The sequence below is a fragment of the Boleophthalmus pectinirostris genome, unplaced genomic scaffold, assembly GCF_026225935.1.
Source record: "Boleophthalmus pectinirostris isolate CB_2022bp ecotype Guang Dong unplaced genomic scaffold, ASM2622593v1 HiC_scaffold_2, whole genome shotgun sequence".
In the NCBI taxonomy this organism is placed as follows: Eukaryota; Metazoa; Chordata; class Actinopteri; order Gobiiformes; family Gobiidae; genus Boleophthalmus; species Boleophthalmus pectinirostris.
Genome location: NW_026571152.1, coordinates 37,163,308 through 37,184,950, shown reverse-complemented (window position 1 = coordinate 37,184,950; position 21,643 = coordinate 37,163,308). Strand labels below are relative to the sequence as shown.

The following is a 21,643-nucleotide window of genomic DNA, read 5'->3' as shown; positions in this document are numbered from 1 at the left end:
CGATTGTGCGACGGAAGCAGACAAAGGGTCTAAAAACTGACGCATCGGTCGCTAAAATATTTCTAAACAGGTCACTTCAACAGTAATTCTGAACACGCACGGCTGTAAACATGCGTGATTTCTAGAGTAAGGAGGCGGGAGGAGATGTTTCTACTGAGGGAGGTGGTGTCGTGCATGCACAAGCACGATCGCTGTATTTCTCTTCCCTTAAAAAATCCTCTATACAACCTTTAAGTATCAACAAGTATAGATCAGATATACTTTAGTTGTTAGTGATCTGAATTTCAGTGGTGGAATGTAACAAAGTACAAGTAGTAAAGTGAATTTTTAGGTATTTGTAGTTTAATTTACATTTTGCTGTGGATACTTTTTACTTTTACTTCTCTACATCTGAGAGCAGTTGTCTGTACTTTCTACTCCACTACATTTTGGAACAGAACTCAAAAGTAGAAGTAGTTTTTATTATTGTTTGAGACCTGCTGAAAATGCTCTCTGAAAACACTCCACCTGCCACTTTGTGATGTCAAGTTAATACACTAAACTGACTAAAATCGTTTGGAAAATTTCAGTCCTGGAATTGCCGATCTCTACTGAACAAAAGTAAAAGGAGCTGTTAACTTGAAAACTACCGCTTTGTGCAATTACAAGGTAGAAAAGAGCATTTTGAGCTTTTTATTTTGAGCAATCCTTTAGTCTGTCTACATATCAAAAACTCAAAATGTTGTGGTCCACCTTGTGATGCCATGTAGTGGTAGTTTTCAAGTTTACAGCTAACTTTTACTTTTAAATCAGTAGAGTTTGACAAATACACGGCTGAAACAAAACACAACTCCAGGTCTGTTTGTGATGAGGAAAAAACATGATAAAATAAATCAGTAAATAGTGTAATATGGGCCCTTTGTTTACAGTATGATTGTCTATTCCTGAGATAAACAAGGTCAAAGTAAGGCCAGCCTTCATTCTGCACTGAATCTGTAATAATCATATAGTGTTTGGGCAGAGGGCTTGTCAGGACCAGCACTTGTATTTAGCATTTAAATGGCTTCTATTGTTATTCATGTATTCACTTATCTTTATTCAGATTAAGAGCGGGGCAGATAATATTGCAAATGATGATATCTTAGAGCTTACAATTACTCAGTGCAGAATTGTAGAGCTAACACCAAAACTACTTTTTTGCGCTGGCATTTTATTCTATTACGCTTTATTCAAACGGGCCGAGGTCGAATTCATGATCAAGGGCAACACAAAAATAAAGCAACAGATAAAAAACAAACGATTAGATGTTGCCAAAAAGAACTGAAATGGAAATATGTATTATTTAAAGGTCTTATATTACGCAAAATTGACTCTTTGTGAGCTTTAAGCCTTGTTATAATGTGGTTACCTCGTCAAAAACAGACCTGGAGTTGTGTTTTGTTTTGTTTCATTCGCACATGTTTGAGTTATTCTGCGTAATTAGGGCCTGTCCACATGACAACGTTTTTTGGTCGAAACTGTGAAGTTTGTATTAATTTTGGTCTTTTGTCCACATGGAGCCGGTGTTTTGGGTGTTCGAAAACTGTGTTTTTTTTGAGAACGGGTTCCAGAGAAATCTGAGAACGCGCGTTGTCGTGTGGACAAGCAAACCACAGCTTTTGGAAAACTGCAACTGCAAGACCGTTGCCAAAATGGGACAAGTGTAGCCTACGGAGCTGCTGCAACCGAGACACGCTGCTAACACTAATGCTAACAACATGCACCATGCAGATTACGCACATGAATCAATAACAAAGATTACGTAATTAAACTGTTGGATTTTGAGACCAAGTTATTCTAATAATTCTCATCCAAATCTTATGGCTCAAAACTAAAACTTATGTTTAAGTTTTGCAAAACAAAATGGCAATATTTCTGGAATACATCTAAAATCAAACATTATTAAATAGTATTATCAATGTTAACAGCGCCACATACAGGTGTGGCACATTTATTACATCGTTTTCACTCAGTGTTCCGTTGTCGTCTGTAAGTGAATATTTATTGAACAGACACGAGTGTGGATGCAAATTTTGTTCAGCCCATAAAAAAAAAAAAAATCCAGCAGTGTTGTCATGTGGATGTAGCCTTAGTCTGTTTATATGTTTATACCTCCAAAGCTCAAAATACTCCACCTCATGATGTCATTGTAGTGGTAGTTTTCAAGTTAACAGCAGCTACATTTTACCTTTAGTTTTGCAGTTCTAGGACTGGAATCATTCAACTGATTCTAGTGAAGGTTTAAATGGAGTTTAAAAACACCTTCTGTGTTTTTAAACTCCACACTTTTAATCCTGATTTATTAATCTATCTATATCTCCAAAGCTCAAAATGCTCTGATGTCACGAAGCGGTAGTTTTCAAGTTAATAGCTTTACCTTTACCTTTTTGTTCAGTAGAGATTGGCAATTCCAGGGCTGAAATTTTATAAACTATTTTAGTCAAGGTGTATTAAGGTTAAAAACACACTTCCTGTATTACCACATGACATCACAAAGTGGCAGGTGGAGTGTTTTCAGAGAGCATTTTCAGCAGGTCTCAAACAATAATAAAAAATACTTTTACTTTTGACTTCTGTTCAAAAATGTAAATTAAACTACAAATACCAAAAAAATTACTTACAGTACTTTACTACTTGTACTTTGTTACATTCCACCACTGAAAAACAACTAAAGTTTATCTGATCTGCACTTGTTGGCACTTAAACAGGAAATATGATTAAAGATGTAAACATTTAATCACACTTCCTTTATTACCACATGACATCACAAGGTGGAACATAGTGTTTTCTGTTTGAGAGAAAAGCTTAGTGTAAATAAGCAGGTGTGTTTGTGTGTTTAACGTGTGTGAATGAAACAAAACACAACTCCAGGTCTGTTTTTGATGAGGAAACAACATTAGAACATGGATCAAACTCTTACTAACATTTCCAATTTTTTACATTCTTGGCCAGCATTACATTATTAATCACAGACTTTGGACAGACTTATTACTTTTTAGGTAATTTCCCTTGTGAATCAATAAAGTCTAAGTCTAAGTTATTGGCAGCTACAGACAGAATAGTAATAGTAATAGTTTTGAAAGCTTTTGCCATGCCCTCCTTTTTAGTCATTTAATCAATCAAACAGACATGCCCTCCAAGAATTTCAACCAAAAGTCAATAACAGCCTTAGTTTGTTTCCATAAAAACTCCTGAAACAGAGGTCTTGGTCAGAGTGAAATGTACCTGGCTGAGGTTGAGCGGCTGCTGCTGGAGTGGGTGTGGCCCTGTGCGTTGCTGACGATAGGCTCCGCCCCCTGGGACTCCTCCTTGTACGTGATTACTGCCAGGAACAACGCCGTTGGACGTTTTATATTTGTACGATGAATTCTGATGGTTCATAGGTTCTGTGGAGGAAAACAAACACAGTCTCTTAACATGAATATTAAAGGTGACATTATAACTATAACTAAAATATATTATAGTCACAAGGTTGCTAGCATTGGACAACAGTTATTTATAAGACCTAATAAAGATGGTAGATGCATAATTAAAAATGCATAATCTCACTAATGATTTTTTGGACATGTGTGTATTGTCTATAATAATACAAAAATAAGATATGGCAAAAAAGGCAAAAAGAACTTAGTTTCTGTGTGTTTTAAATGGTATAAATTGATACTGCGTCACAATTTGAACATTTTAGGAACATTTTAGAGCAGATAAGTCAGACTCAGGGATGTAATTATATTTTGCCTGTGGGATCATATCAAATATGTGCTAGAGCTGAGCTACCAGCTACAGATAGACTATAGAGACATTTGTTCTGGATTCAGTGTTTAAACAAAACTATTATTAAACATTTCAATAAGAAAAGGTTTAACATTACATATCTCGAAAGAAGAGAAAACATGCAATTGTTGTTGATATTTTTCAATAAATATGTAGTTTGGCCCACGACTTTGTCCCAGTTTTAAATTTTGGCCTCTGTGAATTTGAGCTTGACACCCCTGGTATGAAGTGATATTGTGTCACTTTTGTGGTTCTTTTTACTATCTACAATTTGAGCAATACACAAAATATTTTAGGAACATTTTAGGAACATTTTTGAGGATCATAACAACATTTTGCTGAAACTCAGCATCGCAACGTGATATCACAACATTCTAGAGGCCAAAATTAAGTTTTTTTTGTTGAACTCTTGGGTCTAGTCAATAATAGAAATGATCAGGTTCCACATTTGAGAATTTAGACATTGGATATTTCATGGCAAAGTACAATGTAATCAACAGGGAAAACTGTCTCTTGGAATATGACATCATCATAATCTAGAAACAAATGGAGCTCAACAGTGACCGCCTGCTCTGATTCCGGAAGTAAATTTTCCCATTCATTTTTCCCATAAACTTTTTAAACACTTTAAATATTAATAGTTCAAAAACATCATGGAGGCTTAGCAAATCCATGTATCATTCTTCATTCATTTGTTTTTCAAACTTAAGCCAAAAATAAGAAAATGAAAAAGCAACAATTTTCTTCATTATTTATTTCCAAAACCAAAATGAAAAAACAGATAATGATTAGGTTTTTATAGTTTTTGATTTTGTGTTTAAATGAATAATGGAGAAAACGGATGACGGCCGTTTCCCCGTTTCCGTGACTAAAACTGCGATGCCTGGATCAGTCCTGGTTCAGTCCTGGTTTAGTCCTGGTTCAGTTCATATGCGGCGCAAAAGTCTGACATCTCGATCGGGCAGCTCAGTAAATAAATAAATAAAGCCTGTGAACCGATGATGTATTTTCGTATTCGTACTGAAGAAATCGTAATCGTAATCGTAAATTTTCATTTTGTGATTGTAATTCTTGATCGTAACTTTTCCATTCGTATTCTGATGGATAAAATACACACAGTACACATATACAGAACCGGAATGGCTGAGCTCCATACCCAAAATAATCAAGATATACATTTTGAAATAACTTGTGCTTTCTTACCTGGCATGAGACGTTCACAGTCGTTGGTGGAGGCCTCGTTGCTCTGGGCCTTGAGGGGGGGTATGATGATGGTGCGGGGGTTTCCGTTGTTGTAGTTGTCCAGGAGGGTGTTCTTGGAGTCGTACGTGTGGCTGTTGTGGCTGTTGTGGCTGTTGTGGTTGGTGTGATTGGTGTGGTTGGTGTGATTGGTGTGGTTGGTGTGGTTGGTGTGGTTGGTGTGGTTGGTGTGGTTGGTGTGGTTGGTGTGGTTGTTGTTGCTGTTGGCGATGTACGGGCTGTTGTGGCTGGAGCAGTCGGACTCGGGGGAATCGTGGACCGTCACGCAGCTAATCACGTTCTTTCTGTGTTTTGAAGAAGAGCTGTGAGAAGAAAAAAGAAAAGAGGAAGAGATTTAGAACATACGAGGGGTGCTGTACGTGTGTCTCTAATGTTGGAATGCTTAGGAGTTACTACGGTGAAAAAGTTTTAAGATTGTCTGAAAACTCTAAACGCAAAATGGATTTAAACAGCACATTTTCAGGAGCCTCTTGTACATTATTGTGGCCCATCAAAGCATGGAAAAAAATTAAGTTTCAGATAACCTTGATTAAAATCCTGCATTAGGTTTTAGCCTCCAAAAAATGATTTACGAAGAAATTTGGAAGAAAAAGGAGATGTTTTAGAGGTTACTCAAGCTCCATAAAGTTTCCTGGAAATTGACTCATTTTGTGTTTTCAAGTAACTTTTTATGGACTTAATGGACTTTCTAAGCAACGTTTATGGACTTTCTAAGTAATTTTTATGCAAGTTTCACTTAGTGTTTGTAGAATAAAATGACAAATTATTTAAATACGCCTTATTTATTTGGTTCTCTATGTCAGTGTTTCTGAAACTTTTTTCTGGGGACCCATATTTAAAATATAAATGTCAAGAGACATTATTCATAAACCACAAAATAAAGGTGGATTTGACCATTATCGAACATTAATGAGGATATTTTATTGTTGACTGAGTGATCGTGTCTCTGAACAATTAGTATTATTCAAGTTTTAAACAATGAAAAACAGTAAGTCGTCTATTTATGACATTAAATGTAGCCCTGCACATTACAGACGTACATGCAGATCGTGACAAGGCGACCCAAAAAAATCTCTTGTGACACACCTGAAGGTCGCGACCCAGTCTTTGGGAAACACTGCTCTTTGTTATAGTATAGGGCAACTTTGAAGTGTTTTGAGCAACCTTTAAATATATAAATTAATTTGCATACAATTTTGACTCAAATATTGTGGTCAGATATGGAACAATTGCAAGGTTCTAATTGAGAGAATCTAAAAAAACATATATATACATTTCTATATTTATGCCTTATTCGACACCAGTCTCTTGTTATTTTTGCTACTTATTATGATCATTTATATTGTTGCTCTTTGTATTATATTTATATTTTATTATAATGTGTGAGCTAATGTGTCCAGATAATTCCCCTTGTGGATCCCTTGTGGCTCCAGACTTTGGAACAAACTGTCCCCCGATATGCAGACTCTTTAATAAGTCCAGGCTTAAAACGTACCTATTCAGATGTTTTTTAACACACAGTAATGCACACACTGGTTTTATTTTATTGTTTAAAGTGCCCATCTCATACAAAATAACTCTTTTCACATTGTATCTTCTGCACATATACAAGCACAATTTGGGTTTTGGAACATCCAGACACAATAGTTATGAAATCTTACTGATTTCTTGGAAGCGTCACAAACCAGGAACTGTGAAAGGCCGACTATTGCTCCTCCCCCCGCCCGTCCTGAGAAAGCACAGGCTCCGCCCTCCAAACATGATGTAGGCTCTGAGTGAGCCGCCCTTCCTCCGCCATCTCAGGGAGGGAGGGGGAGACAGGCGTGACCCTGATAGTGGCAGGAATAAACTTTTATTCATCATGGTGACACAGCGCATTCAGCCGCATGTGTTGGACCCGGAATCGGACGAGGACTTTGAGGAGCACAAAGCTCAAGCACCGCGTCCTCATCAGCTGAACATGATTGGTAAAGTATTAATAAACACTAGTAGATAAACTTGTTATATCGTGTACAACAATTAACTTATGCTGTCGCTTTTGTTTAGGTGTTCATGTGGGAACTGTCAACCGAAGTGGGGAGGAGGCAGTGGAGCGGGGAGGGGGACGGGTGCGAAGTGCTTTCTGCTACATCAAACGCGTCATAGGTGTAGCTGCCGCTTCATTGTTGTAGCAGCTTTAGTTCGTTGTCACGAGTGGCAGAAATACACTGTAATGTGTAAAAAAAAAACCTCTGAATCAATCTAAAAACACTTCGGCGACCAATACAAGGCCCGCACATCACTCTTAGAAGGTAGAAAGCTCTGAAAAGTTGATTTTGCATGAGATGGGCCATTTAAAGGTTGTATAGAGGATTTTTTTAAGGGAAGCGAACTACAGCGATAATCCTTGCGCAGGAGTGACACCACCTTCCTCCTCCACAGCTCCCTCCATAGAAACATCTCCTCCCACCTCCTTACTCTAGAAGTCAAGTTTGTTTACAGCCAGTGCGCATTCAGAATTACTGTTGAAGTGACCTGTCTAGAAGTAATTTAGCGACCGACACATCAGTTTTTAGACCCTTTGTCTGCTTCAGTCATGCAATCGCTGAAAGGAATCTCAAAGAATCACCTCAGTTTGGCTTTGCTCCTTTTCCTCCTTCTCTTCTTCTTTCAGCGACCTCAAAAACTGACTTTCTTTTGCGGCAAACTGGTCGGGGATCCCCGTCGGCCATCTCAACAAACTTTGTGCGAAATGCGAGGAAGCGACAGTTTGAAACGTAATTCCCGCACACTGGCAAGTCAGTTACACTAGGGAGTTTGACTGACAACCTAACAGCCAATAGAAAATGAGGGAGCCTAGTTTTCTATTGGCTGATGTTTATCTGGCCTCACTACGTCCACAGTTGATAGATTTTCATTCTTTTTTTTTTTTTTGGTCATAATAATTACAAGGCTGCTGCGTCTCTGTAATGGTATTTTAAACTTTCATTGACAATTTGAAACTTAAAAAAAAATCCTCCATACAACCTTTAATCTTTTGTATGTTTTTATCTTGTATTGATATTAATGTGAAGCACTTTGGTCATCTTGCGTGTTGTAAAGGGCTCTATAAATTACATTTGATTGAAAAAAAAAAATAAAGTCCCGTTGCCCGTTACCTGTTGTTCTGCTTGTGCTCGTCCTCTTCATCCGTATCGCTGCTGATGGTGATGATGCTGACCGCAGGGCTGGGTGTGTCCGGGATGACGATGGTCTGTCTGGTGGTGCTGGAGGCCTGCTCTGGCTGACTCTGACCCCAGCCCCCGCCTCCTCCCTGGGGCACGGGGCAGGCGGAGGTGGGCCCGTTCTGCACCACGGCGCATCGAGGGGGCGTGTTCTCCTTCACTCTCTTCGAACGCTGAGGCGAGAGCACGGCCTGGGACGATGACACCTCGTACGACGACATGTTTCTATCGGGAGAGGAAGTTAAGAGTTAAAAGTCTAAAAAATAACAGTACTGGTGGGTTTACGTCATCAAAAACATACCTGGAGTTGTGTTTTGTTGTGTTGATAACATTTTATTTTTAGTCTGTCTACATCAGTGTTTCCTAAACTTTTTTTGTGGGGACCTATATTTTAAAAGTCACAAACCTTAGCGTCTCAAGTCAATAGACATTATTCGTAAATCATGAGGAACTAATGAGGATATTTTATTGTTGACTGAGTGATCGTGTCTCTCTGAACAATTAGTATTACTCAAGTTTTAAACAATGAAATACAGTAATGAACCAGCAATAAAATGATTCATAAGTCGCCTATTTGGACGTTAAATTTAGCCCATTTCTTTTTCTTTTCAACATTCAATTGAACCAGCAATATTGGAACAAAATATTCACGAGCTCTCTCATGTCAGAACTAGGGGTGTATCGATATCCAAGTCTCACAATACGATATCATCACGGTATGAACCTCACGATACGATATTTATTAAAGCTCATGATATGGCGGGGAGACTCACGATTAGAAAAGTAACAATATCCAAATCTTTCGGTACGATATTTTCATGATATACATCTCACGGTACGATATTTATTGCGATATTTTGTACGATATTCTACTAATTTGCTACTTTTTCTTCTTAAAATGCCTTGACAAGATTTAATCCAAATAACTAAAACTTAAAAGTATTAAGAATTGTTATTTCTTCTTGTAGTCTGCACTGAAATGGAGCAAAGGATCATGGTCTATGTAGTTCCCTCTGTCTTTTTTTAGCTACTGCTGCACCATAACTCTTAATTTAAGCAAAGAGACTTGTAATTCGATATATTGTGATGATCCATGATGTTATTGTGAGAACTTTGACGATACGATATCACGATATTTTAGTTATTGTTACATCCGTAGTCAGAACTGTATATTGCAGATTGCGACAAGATGACCCCAAATAAATGTCTTGCGATCCACCTGAGGGACAGTGGTCTACATCATCAAAGCTAGAAATGCTCTGTCCACCTTCTGATGTCACGAAGCAGTAGTTTAAGTTAACAATTTTTTACCTTTAGTTGAGTAAAGATGGACAATACCAGGGCTGAAATTATCCAAATGATTCTAGTGAAGGTGAATGATGTGGAGCACTTCCTGTATTACCACATGACATCACAAGGTGGAACAAAAGTGATTTATGTTTGAGAGGAGAACTCATCTTAAATAAGCAGGATTTGTGTGAATGAAACAAAATAAAACTCCAGAGATGTTTGTGATGAGAAAATAATATTATAACCAGTGTTGGGGAGTAACAGATTACATGGACTAGAGTTACGTAATCAGAGTACAAATTATTATACTGTTTCCATGAGTAGTAATTGGATTACAGTTACTTTGTTGAAATAAATGGATTATATGGTGGTATTTTCCTGTTTTCACATTTTGGGCTAAATCAGGACTAAACCAGGTCTACAAGCAGGACTAAACCAGGTCTAAAAGCAGGACTAAAGACAGACTAAACCAGGACTAAACTAGGACTAAAACCAGGTCTAAACCAGGACTAAACCAGGTCTAAACCAGGACTAAACCAGGTCTAAAAGCAGGACTAAACCAGGACTAAAGCATTACTAAACCAGGACTAAACTAGGACTAAAACCAGGTCTAAACCAGGACTAAACCAGGTCTAAACCAGGACTAAACCAGGTCTAAAAGCAGGACTAAAGCCAGACTAAACCAGGACTAAACTAGGACTAAAACCAGGTCTAAACCAGGACTAAAACCAGGTCTAAACCAGGACTAAACCAGGTCTAAAAGCAGGACTAAACCAGGACTAAAGCATTACTAAACCTGGACTAAACTAGGACTATACTAGGCTTTTTATTTTCTTTTAGCAGATAAAACATCTTATGTTAAGATTTCGTCGTCTTTGCTGCTCTACAGTAAACAAAAGTCTGTTCATGGAGACTTGGGCTCGACAGCCAATTTGAAAAGAACAAACAAGAATTTTCAGGATGTGGTTGTTACATTCATGTCGTTTTAAAAAGCATGACAATATCAAGTAATCCAAAGTATTCAGATTACGTTACTCACTTGCAAACTACATGTAATCAGTAATCTGTAGGGAAATACAATTTAAAAGTAACCTCCCCAACACTGATTATAACATAGATCAGAAAAGAGCGTAATATACTTGTGTGCCCTTTAATTGAATCCCTAATCCAAGTTTGTAAAAACTAGCCCCAGATTTGTTTGGTTGAGTAATGAGCTGTGACAGACAGTTGTGGAGCATCTGTCCCTGCAGAGACAGACCTGCAGCTCGGAGCTCAGAGGAGGCCGTACCTGGTGGACATCTGGTGCTGCTTGTTCTTTTTGGAGGAGGAGCTGTTGGACGAGGGCTGCCTCATCACATGAGCGACCCCCACATTAAGCGCCTGGTTGGACGGGAGCGTGACATGACCAGCCAACAAGGCCGGCTGTTGCATGATGGGATTGTAATGGCTGCCGTGGGGATGCGAATTCCTGTGAAACATAATTTATCAATCAGACTTCATTCAATCAGGGTTCGATTTCATTTGTTTCATAATGTATCAGAAGTGGATTAAATGAATTCATGTATGCAATTAAACACGGACCGAGCTAAGTGCAGTCTGACAGTTCATTTGTCTGGAAATCGTGGTTCCACATGTTATTATTGAAATGAGGCGGATAGAAACCTGAGGGAATACAGCCACAGATGCAGCGTCCATTAGCATTGTTTTTTTCCCAAAACTGTACCAGCAGGTGGCAGCAGCTAACTTCCTAACAAACACGAAGGGGGCCAAGGAACAGATGAGTGGAGGAGTGCGAGCAGAGAGGGAGGGAGGGCAAAGAGGGAGATGGAGGGAGGGCAGAGAGAGAGAGAGAGAGAGACGGGGGGGGGGGAGAGGAGCTGACACCAGCAGCTGGAGCCATCGCTCTGCAGAGGAAGTGCGACACTTTCCAATGGTCTCCCAGGACTCCCGAGCTGCCACTGGACAGAGATAGAGAAAGGGGAGAGATGGAATGATGAAGAGAGGATAAAGATGGAGCGAGAGGAGAGAGGGGGTGGAGGGAGGAGAGAGGTGGAGAAAGAGGAGAGAAGGGGTGTGAGGGGGATAGACGAGGGGAGAGGGGAGAGATGGAGAAATGGAGAGAGGGGAGAGATGGAGAGAGGGGTAGAGGGGAAGAGAGATGGAGAAAGAGGAGAGAAGGGGTGCGAGGAAGAGAGAGACAGAGGAAGGGGAGAGAGGGGGATAGACGAGGGGAGAGGGGAGAGATGGAGAGAGGGGTAGAGGGGAAGAGAGGTGGAGAAAGAGGAGAGAAGAGCTAAGAGGGAGCAAGAAGAGGGACTGTAGACAGGGGCGTGAGACTGTGGGGGGTAAAGGGCACAGTTTACCAAGGCCCAACACAAGCAGAGCCCCTCACAAAGTCTTCTAATTTGCATTATCATACGACAACATGTAGTGGGCACCCACCAAGATGATTTGTACCTAAGGCCCAGAGTTTGGAGCCACACCCCTGGCTGTGGGACTCGTCTGTCTGGGTCACAGATGAACTCTTCTGGAGGAGTTTGAGTTTGAGTGTGCGTGGCTCTGGCTCCAAACACACTTTGAAAACCTGGTGGTTTCTTATCTCCTACAGACTGCCTCTGCCCCATCCATCTCTCCATTTATCGAGTCGTTCTGGTGACAGGCTGTAGTTGGAATGACGTGTGTACATGCACATATACGCCGTCCCCGAGGAGGAGCTGCTCGTGTGAAAGCTGCTGTTCATGTGCGGGCAGTGTTTCAAAAAGCACTCAGTCTTTATGGACAATAATGCTGGGCCAGACCAGAATATTTCTCTATATTTTGCTGTACAGAGGGAACAGTCTGGTCACCGCTCCCTTCCAGTGTTGTAAGTAACGCGTTATAAAAGTAAAGAATTACTGTAATGCACTGCTTTTTCCTGTAACACAGTAATGTGGCAATTACAGTGGGAAAAAAAATTTGAATATTTTACTCGGTACAAATTACAATGCATGTTTAACCTGGATTGAAGTGGTGGGTTTTTGTTTTTCTTCATAAAAATTCACTAAAATCACAGCGATATGAGCAGCAGAGAAACGCCATCGTTATGGTTACAAGCGTCTGGACGAGCCTGGAGGTGCGCCCGCGTAGACCGTCGAGTGACTGCAGGTGAAAGGACCGACGCAGAACTCCATGCCCCACTCAGCGAATCACAGGTGACGCCCGATAGAGCTTTGAGACACCCTGCTCCACAGGCTCGGGGTTCTCTCAGGGGCGAAACTAGATTCCAAGTCCTGGTCCAAGATTAGTCCTGGTTTAGTCTTGGCTCAGTCCTCGGTTCAGTCCTGGTTTCGTTCCATACACGGCGCAAAAGTTCAGCATCTTCACTCAGTTATTTTGGTGGGACTAACTTAAAGTCCTGCAATAGTTGTGTAATATTTCACATTTTAAACACAGTAATATTGTAATGTGATGAATCACTTTGAAATGACAGTAACAAGTCATAAATAACACATTACAGTTTTGAAGTAACCAAAACCCAGTCTCCAGACTCACATCTTCTTAAAAAAACAAAACAAAACAGTGGCACAGTGGCTAGTACTCACAATTCACACCAAAAAGGTTCTGGGTTCTCTATGTGGAGTTTGCATGTTCTCCCTGTATACCCCTGGGTTTTTCGGTTTCCCCCACCAACGTAAAACATACACCATAGTCCAAATCCTGCAGCTAAGGTCCAGACCAAGTCTAGCACAACATCACAGAGACGGATCCCCGGGCGCAGGACCACGTGCCCACTGTTACTGAGGAGACGTCCCAGAGGCATTGCAGGAAGGATAAATTTCCCTACGGGGACAGTATAGTGCACCCTTTACCCTTTAATCTTAGATGTGTGTATTCTGGAGTCGAGGCAAAGACCAATATGCTTTACACCGCTGCCACATTTACCTCTACAACAGGAAGCCCCTCCTGAAAGCGCCATGCTGCAGTGTGCGCTTAAAACGCAATAATTACTCGAGTTGGTTTAATCCGTGCGTGAAGAGAATCTGAACGCTGAGAGTTTAACGGCCGTTCTCTCTCACAGCTCTTACCTCCAGTTGGCGAGGGGCTGCGTGGTGCCCATGGTCTCCGGGATGACGGTGGCGTGCTGGACCGAGGTGTGGGTGAGCTGCTGCCAGGCTGGAGGCAGGAGGATCTGCTGTGTGCCGCTGGGCCAGGCCTGCTGTGGAAAAATAAGAAAAGACCAAAATTTAATTAGCCTGTGATGTGAAGCCTGACAGTGCAAACAGTACCTGAGCCCGGTCTGCTTTAAAGGCAGAAAATGCGTCACAGTAAGACATTTACAAGCATGATATATTGCTATAGAAAAAAAACAAACAAAAAAAATGCAATAAAAGCATAAATAATAAACCTAAAACTCAAAAAAATAAAAACTATTCTATTCCACTGACTCCAAAGCAGGATAATCCAAGTTAACCCTTTTGTTAAATGTATAGTATTGAAACGCTGGGGGTGCTATACATGTATATTGGCATAATGTTCAGCAGTTACCATGGAGACATAAAGCACACATTAGTAAACATCGCCAAAGAAGTTCCAGAGCTGAAATGATGCATAGGTAAAGGTGCATGAAGTTTAAAAACAAGGAACCACCTTCAACATCTTTTAAAGCTTTGTTCGTTTTTACCTCAATCCAGAGTATTTTACATGATCATTGCACATGCTTTTAACACTTTTATATCTTTAATCCGCAAATGTTTCACTGTCGCACGTCTCTATTCACTGTTTCATGTTATGACTGACGTGCGAGTGTGTTCTCTTTGTGTTGTTTTATTCTGACTCTTGGCCAGGTTGTCACTGCAAATGACAAAGTGTTCTCAACTGACTTACCTGGTAAAATATTGAATAAGTAAAAAAACAAACAAAAAAACAAAACATAGTTGAGAACACGACATCACAAGGTGGAAGAGAGTGTTTTCTGTTTGAGAGAGGAACTAAATATGCCTAAATACGCAGGGTTTGTGTATTAAACGTGTGTGAGACGAAACAAAACACAACTCCAAGTCTGCAAAACTGCTACCTGGACATACAGAGATTGTGCAAAATTGTCCTTTTGGTGCTCTTCAGTGATAGCCTGATTCATCAGACAGTTTCACTTTGTGGAAACCGTCTGACCTAACAGCATTAGAAGTTGTTCGCTCGACAGTAGGCGGGTACTTTTTTTTATATTTAACCAATTGCTGTTATTTGGTCATGACGTATGTAATGCGCTGCTACCGGGGATAACTGGTATATTAAGCTTTTCCCAAATCCTGTAGAAAGAAGGACAATAACGTCTTTCCCCTTGATAAAATTTATCAAACATTCCCTTTGTTCCAGCTTTAAATTCCTGATCTCAGTAATCGCTGCCAACACAGAATATATGACTCTTCGCTGATTGGCTGGTGCCCGAACTTGCACTTCCAAGGTTCTTGCAAACCATCTAGTGTATTCTCATTCCTGACCTAGTCGCTGGAGAGAAATGAAATTGAGCAGAGGCAGTAGGTGGCGCCAGCCTGGCTACTTCAGTCTCAAATACAAAGTTGAAAAAAAAAAAGTAGAGGCATTCAAAAAGTAGAAAATAATTAAAAGCCTTTAATACCACATGGCAGATAAAGTTAAAATCACGCCAACACATGGGCAAACTCGAGATGGTGATCACAGTGCAGATTTAAAGTCATAGGTGTAGGCTTGCCCACAGTCCACTGGTGCATGATGGGACATGTAGGCTGAACAGATTTTAGTTACAAGCTACTTGAGATCAGATATAATACAAGATACAAGATACATAGAGAAGTACGTAGTATAAAAAATATATAGTGCAAAGAACCTAAAGGTGGTACAGATACAACATGCATAATTTATTAAATATATTAGAGGGCAAGTCTTTAACAGTTTCATGGAGACGAAGATGTTGAAAATAGAAATAGATCACAGATTTAAAGCTTGTGGTTTTAAAGGAAGAGGGAGAAAATCAACTCTCCATTGAGTCCTGGAAACTGGTCGCCTTGAGAGTGTAAATCCAGTAGTTTTTTTTCAGTCTGTCTCCTCCTCTTATTGTTTCTTTAATATGTTCAATTCCAGTTTGTGACGCTGAGGAAACAACATTCTAACACAGATCAGAAAACAGTGCGGAACAAATGAACCTCGCACGTTTCAAGGAGACATCCGCTGACAGACGAGATAAGACTTCATAAAGATGTACAGAGCGTTTTTGTTTGGGCTCGTCCATGAGGGTGTTTGCCTTGACTCAAATCAACCTTTGCACTAATTAAATCTGTATCCCATTCAAACAGCTGTGATAGAGGCGCTTATTTTTGTAACGCGGCGCTGCAGACCGGAGCACCGCGAGCGAGGAGTGTACAAAAGCGCACGCTGTGACTGTGTATGTGTGTGCAGTTTGAGATGTGTAAGCCCCTAATAGTTTAATGCAGCCATATTGATTAGTGCTTTAATGTCAGAGCTAATGAATCGTCCCTTTAATACCATTTGCACATCTATTTACAATGGCATCAGTATGTGGGGCGCAAGAGGGGGGATGCAAGAGCTAATCTGAAATAACAAGGAGGCTGGATGGTTGTAAATTAACTATTTCAGAGATAGAAAACTAAACTAGGGTGTTGGTTTTATCGACCGGGCAATTTGAAGCAGCATTGTACGCGACAGTATCAAAGTGACTGAACATATTACGACGATTTTCTGATCCAAAACCAGTGATTTGTCCTGGTTTTATACAAGAAATGTCCCTATTTTTGACCAATCAGATCCCTGCCAACAGTAAACAGTAATTTGTTTATGTAAAATACAGAAAAGCTTCTTCAAAATGACCAAAACACGAAGAAAAAGTAAATATACTGACTCACATTTGTGCAGAATGTGTAACAATTTTCCTGAATTGCGCATTCGTTTTGCAATTTTATTATTACAAACCACCACAAACCAGGGATGTCCCAGTTTTTTATTAAAAAAATCTGGTCACCCTATGTTGGGGGTGTTCTACATGGATGTACATGGTGGAATGCTTATCAGTTTCAGATACAATGCGATGGTCTGAAAACACAAGAAAAAAATACAAAACCGATTTAGGGCCTGTTCTAGAATGGATCATTTTAAAAGGAGCTTTGTTTCGGCTGCTATCGTACTTATGAATAAATTGTAATCTATTGTGTGTTTTTTAATACATTTAATATATATTGTGACTTTATTTTAGCCAAGCGTGATGGTTGAATTGAACTAATTGTTTATGGAACAAACCATTCTGCACTGGAAAACTGTAACACTTTATTTTGTAATTGTGCTTTTATACGTATTTATTGTACATAATGTGGATGAATGAAATGTGGAATGTGAGACCTGCCTCTCAAATCTGCAAAACAAATTTACCTACGGGTACGAATAAAGCAACCTACCTATCTGTTTACACGAGAAAGCTTGCAGGTAAAAACAACAAAATATTTTATCAGAAGTGCCTTTCGTTTCGACGGTGATGGGGTTTTTGGGGCTTAAAAACACCAAAATCTGAAACCACCCTCCAGAGTGGAAAAGCTGAATATGCTCCGCCGTAGCGTTTCCGTTTACACTGCCCAAGACGCAAAACTCTGATCAGATCCGCTCACGCTGCGTACGCGTTTACGTCACATACATCACCACCTAGAGTCACCACCGAGTCGTCTGGCATGCATACCCGACTGTTAGAAAGGCAGTAGCTTTGTCAGGAGCGCCCTCTAGAGGTGCTGTGAGTTAATGCATGCTTTAGTTCAGAGCGCACGGCACCGCTGTCTTAATTGGTTCACGAGGCTCGGGCGTGCAGACACGTATCGTCAGCTAAAGTTGTGCGTTGTTGACAAAAAGTACGTTTATGGTATTCGGAGTTATATGGACGTTTTATAAGTCCTTTGTTATTGTTTTACGCGTGTCAGGATGTGTTCATGTTCCTATAATACTTCTGTAGTTATGTTCATAAGGGAGTTAGCTTAGCTTAGCTTAGCCGCTAATGCTATTTTGTGTGTCGTGCCATGTATGTGCCTTATAGTTATATTATGTCTTTATTGTGTGCTTTTTATTTAGTCCATCCATGTTTACTTTTTATGTTTGTTATATACTTAGTACACCTTTTACTTTTTACTTTATTACTGTAATCTGTAGTACAGTAACTTAATTTGTTTATTCTTTTTCTTTATAGACCACACATACAACCAATAATGTTCTGCGATGTTGCCTGAGCTTCATTAAACCTCCTAAATACACCATCTGCATCCTGTCTCCTGTGTCCTGACCGGCGCTCCAGGGCCAATATCACAATCCGAGCTAATACCTGTACAGTCCTTAAACCGGAGTGGTAGTACTCTTCAATACCGACCAAATTCCAAACACATTTGCGCCACCGTATGCACGCAGATTTCCTCCCGAAAACGCTTGTCTAAACACAGAATAAAAAGTGAAGACGCAACGCCACTTTTGCATCTTCCGTTCAGCCCGTCATCCTATAAACGAAGCCTTACACAACACTTTTTCTGGAGCTTGTGATGGATACGAGCATTCATGGTCCTGTTAAGGAGTTTGATTTTCAACAAAAAGGTGAGAGTGATGAACTGAAAAACTATTGGCAGCACAAATCAGCTCTCCTGTTGTAGTTCCAACGAAGCTGAATCTTTCTGGTCAGATTGTGCTGAAATAAAGCTCAAGTCTAACAAAGCCTCAGACAGAGCAGTGCCTACAGTTAGCGTCACGAGTATATTAATAATAACAGCAATACTCAAAATAGTTGTTTTGAAGATATGGAAAAAAAAATTGCTGTTCAAATTAAACAAAAATAGTTTGCAAAAAGAAAATGCAGTCTAATTTTCAAGAAGATAAAGCGACATTTCTGCACGTCTGTAGAAAATTCTCTTTTGAAGCTCCTCCAAAACAAATACAAACTTGTTTTAGCAAATTTAAGACTGCGAAAACACAACCCAGTTCTGATTATTTGTGAGAATCAACACAAAAAATGTCAAGATAATGTCAGTATCGCCCTCCCCTGGTGCCTTGTGGTTCCTTCACAGTAAAAGCGTTGGGTTTGAGGCTGCGGTCGTGTTGGGTCGGCTCGCTGAAGAGGAGGAAGAGGAAGAAAAGGAGAAGGAGGAGGAGGGGGTCTGTGCTCTGGGCTGACCTCTTTAATGGAACAGTGTGGAGCTCAAAGATGCTTCTTACATCTCAGACCACATCCACGGCCCTTTTACCAACATGTCATTTAGTCTAACATGTCTATCCATCTCCTCCTCCTCCTCCTCCTCCTCCTTCTCCTCCTTCTTCTTCTTCTTCTGCTGCTGCTGCTGTATCTGCTCTGTCTCCACTATAGATTCTTTGCTGCATGTTGCTTACGGTACGGTGACCAGATTGTTAAAATTCAAAACTGGGACACGCTCGGGTTGGGACGGCTGGTATAAATAAAACTGTGAAAAGAGCGTGTGACATTGTCCCTTCTCGACTCAGTTGTGGGTCAGTATCATAAAACTATAATCAAGTCTGGAAGGTGAACCCAAGATGGCGTCGTATTGTTTTCAGTGGTTTGTGCTCAATGGCGCATGGGCCCAAAAATTATTTTCTCTTCTGCGTTTATTTCCTCAAGACAGGCGAGCTCCTTCCACCTGTGTGACGTCTGTAATGTGCACGGCCTGGAGCGTTTGGACCAATCAGAGCGAGAGCTGCTAGAGCGGAGCTAAAGGGGCTCAGAGCGGGGTGAGTGTAAGTCTTACAAAGTTAACTTTTAGGCGCTGTGAAGATTTAAAAATTTAAAAAAAAGTTTATTTATTGAAAATAGAAAATATTCCTACAAAATGCCCTGTCAGCCGAACATGGGAAGTTTGGATTCCCCAAAAAATGCATCATGCTTCTCTGGGAGAATTCTTTCTGGGCCCCAGTTCTGGGGAGCTGCAGGACCTGGAGCGGCCACTGGTCGGTCTAGAGCAGGAGTGTCCAAACTTTTTTCATCAAGGGCCACATATCTAAATGCAGACAAAGCAGAGGGCCGATCAAGGGCCATAGACTGGAGCTCAGTACAGTGAATAATTGAAATATGTGCATGTTTAACACGTTAGAATTAGCCATTAGTCTTTATTCACGCTAAGATCCTTAAAACCACACACTAAATATTAAATATGAGCTTTATCAAAGTAGATATTAAAAAAAAACTTGCAGTAAAAAAATATTTTTAATTGATGCAAGGTAATTTGGGCAAATTCACCTGGAACTCTGAGGGCCAAAAAAAATTTGTCTGAGGGCCGCATGTGGCACCCGGGCCATAGTTTGGACATGCCTGGTCTAGAGCCAGGACAGAGGGGGAGGGGCTTAATCAGTTTTTATTATAGATCCGTGGTCAGTGCAGTAGAAGGCAGACCTGGGCATCAGTCCAATGAGGTTCATTTGGTCTTCCGATAATTTATGTTATTAGGTTCTTTTTTCAGACCAAGAGTTTGTTGTCACACCTGACAGCAGTGAGCAGTCGAAACTGTCAGGTGTGAAAACAAACTCTTGGTCTGAAAAAAGAATCTAATAACATAGACCTGGGCATTGTCCAGCTCCTAGGTCACATACGGCCCATTGGTTGACTCTCACTGGCCTGTTTAAGATCATTTGGAATTACAAAATAAACATGTTTTATAATTTTACCTCATGCATGGACTAAAGCTGCATTACTTTTATTTTACAGGTGTCTTTTTAAGGCAACCTCACTTTTTCATTCCTTAGTCATAACAAAAACTCTTACCAGTCTGACCAGCACATCAAAACAAATTTATTTACTAGGAAAAAAAAAATAAATAAAAAAAAAAATATATATATATATATACAATTAATATTATGCAGAAGTTAAGCATTTTGGTCCAGACCCTCCGCAATATTTTCTATTTCTCATGTGGCCCCATGGAAAAAAAGAACTTGAAGACTTGAGTCTTATGGTAATAATCAATGACAGTATTTCAAAAATATGGACACCTGAGACATTTCTTGCATAAAACCAGGACAAATCAATAGTTTTGAATAAATCTGCTGGGACACAAGACTCAAACTGGACTGGTCTGGTTACCATGGCGACACAACGCACACCTTTGCAACCACTGCCAAAAAAGTTGTAAGCTAGCGTTCGTGGTCCTGTTTAAGAGTTTGAATTTCAACAAAAATGTGAGAGCGACAAACTGAAAAACTGTTGGAAAGAAGTGGACTTAAGGAGTGTGACGTGTTCAGCTCCAGTCAAATGAAGCTCATCGAGGCCGGAAGTTATAGGGATAAATTTGGAACCGCGTTCTGTATCAGGAATAGAAATTGATTTACGGACAAAACAGCGAAATAAAAACACCGGGATCATGTCGAGCGGGTTAATACGAACATTTTAAGACCAAAATAAAGAGCCTGACAGCAGCAGTTACAGAGAAAGGGACGACATTATCGATACAAAGTGAACTGGAGCAGTCGATTGAGCTGAAAACGCGCCCAAGCTCAACTCTTATTAGAAGCGTGACGACTATCGGGGTTGGCTATGTCCATTTATAAGTACAGTCTACGGAAGCGGAGCATTTTTCAGATAAAACGACGTCAGTGCGCGGCCTGTACAGCGCACGGCTCGCTTCTGTCTGCGCTGTGAGAGCCGCCTGTCTGCCCTCGCACTGTAACCCAGTTAAGGGGGCTGTTCTTTCTCATTCTCCAGACCCACAGTCGCTATCAGTCCTCCCTCCCTCCTCTCTCCTCTCTCCTCCTGTTCTCCCTCCTCCCTTTCTCCCCGGGCGAAAAACTTTTGTCACCTAACCGCCATTAAAAGGACTCAGGCTCTCACTCCTCAATTGTTTCCACATTTTCTGCATTCCTGAGCCAGATAAAGGCCTCGCTCGCTGCCCCCATGTGTCCGTCCTCTCCCCCCCGAGGCTTGTGTCAGGGCATTTTAGACAGTGGTGGTACATAATGAAGTAAAAGTAGTAAATTACTGTAGTCAGTGTTGGGAAGGTGACTTTTAAAATGTATTCCCCTACAGATTACAGATTACATACCCCAAAATGTAGTTTGTAACATAATCCATGAAATTACTTAAAGTGAGTAACGTAATCTGAATACTTTGG

The 21,643-nt window shown here is 40.4% G+C and overlaps 1 protein-coding gene across 1 annotated transcript in view; it reads right to left on the bottom strand.

Annotated features, from left to right (window-relative positions):
• Nucleotides 1–21,643, bottom strand: part of hipk2 (homeodomain interacting protein kinase 2) — a 461,145-nt gene that overhangs the window by 7,881 nt on the left and 431,621 nt on the right. The window contains exons 10-14 of the mRNA XM_055155980.1: nt 13,607–13,737; nt 10,831–11,010; nt 8,187–8,477; nt 4,993–5,351; nt 3,244–3,404 (exon numbers count right to left, since the gene is read on the bottom strand). Coding sequence (XP_055011955.1) covers nt 3,244–3,404; nt 4,993–5,351; nt 8,187–8,477; nt 10,831–11,010; nt 13,607–13,737 — 1,122 coding nt within the window. The remainder of the gene's footprint in view (nt 1–3,243; nt 3,405–4,992; nt 5,352–8,186; nt 8,478–10,830; nt 11,011–13,606; nt 13,738–21,643) is intronic.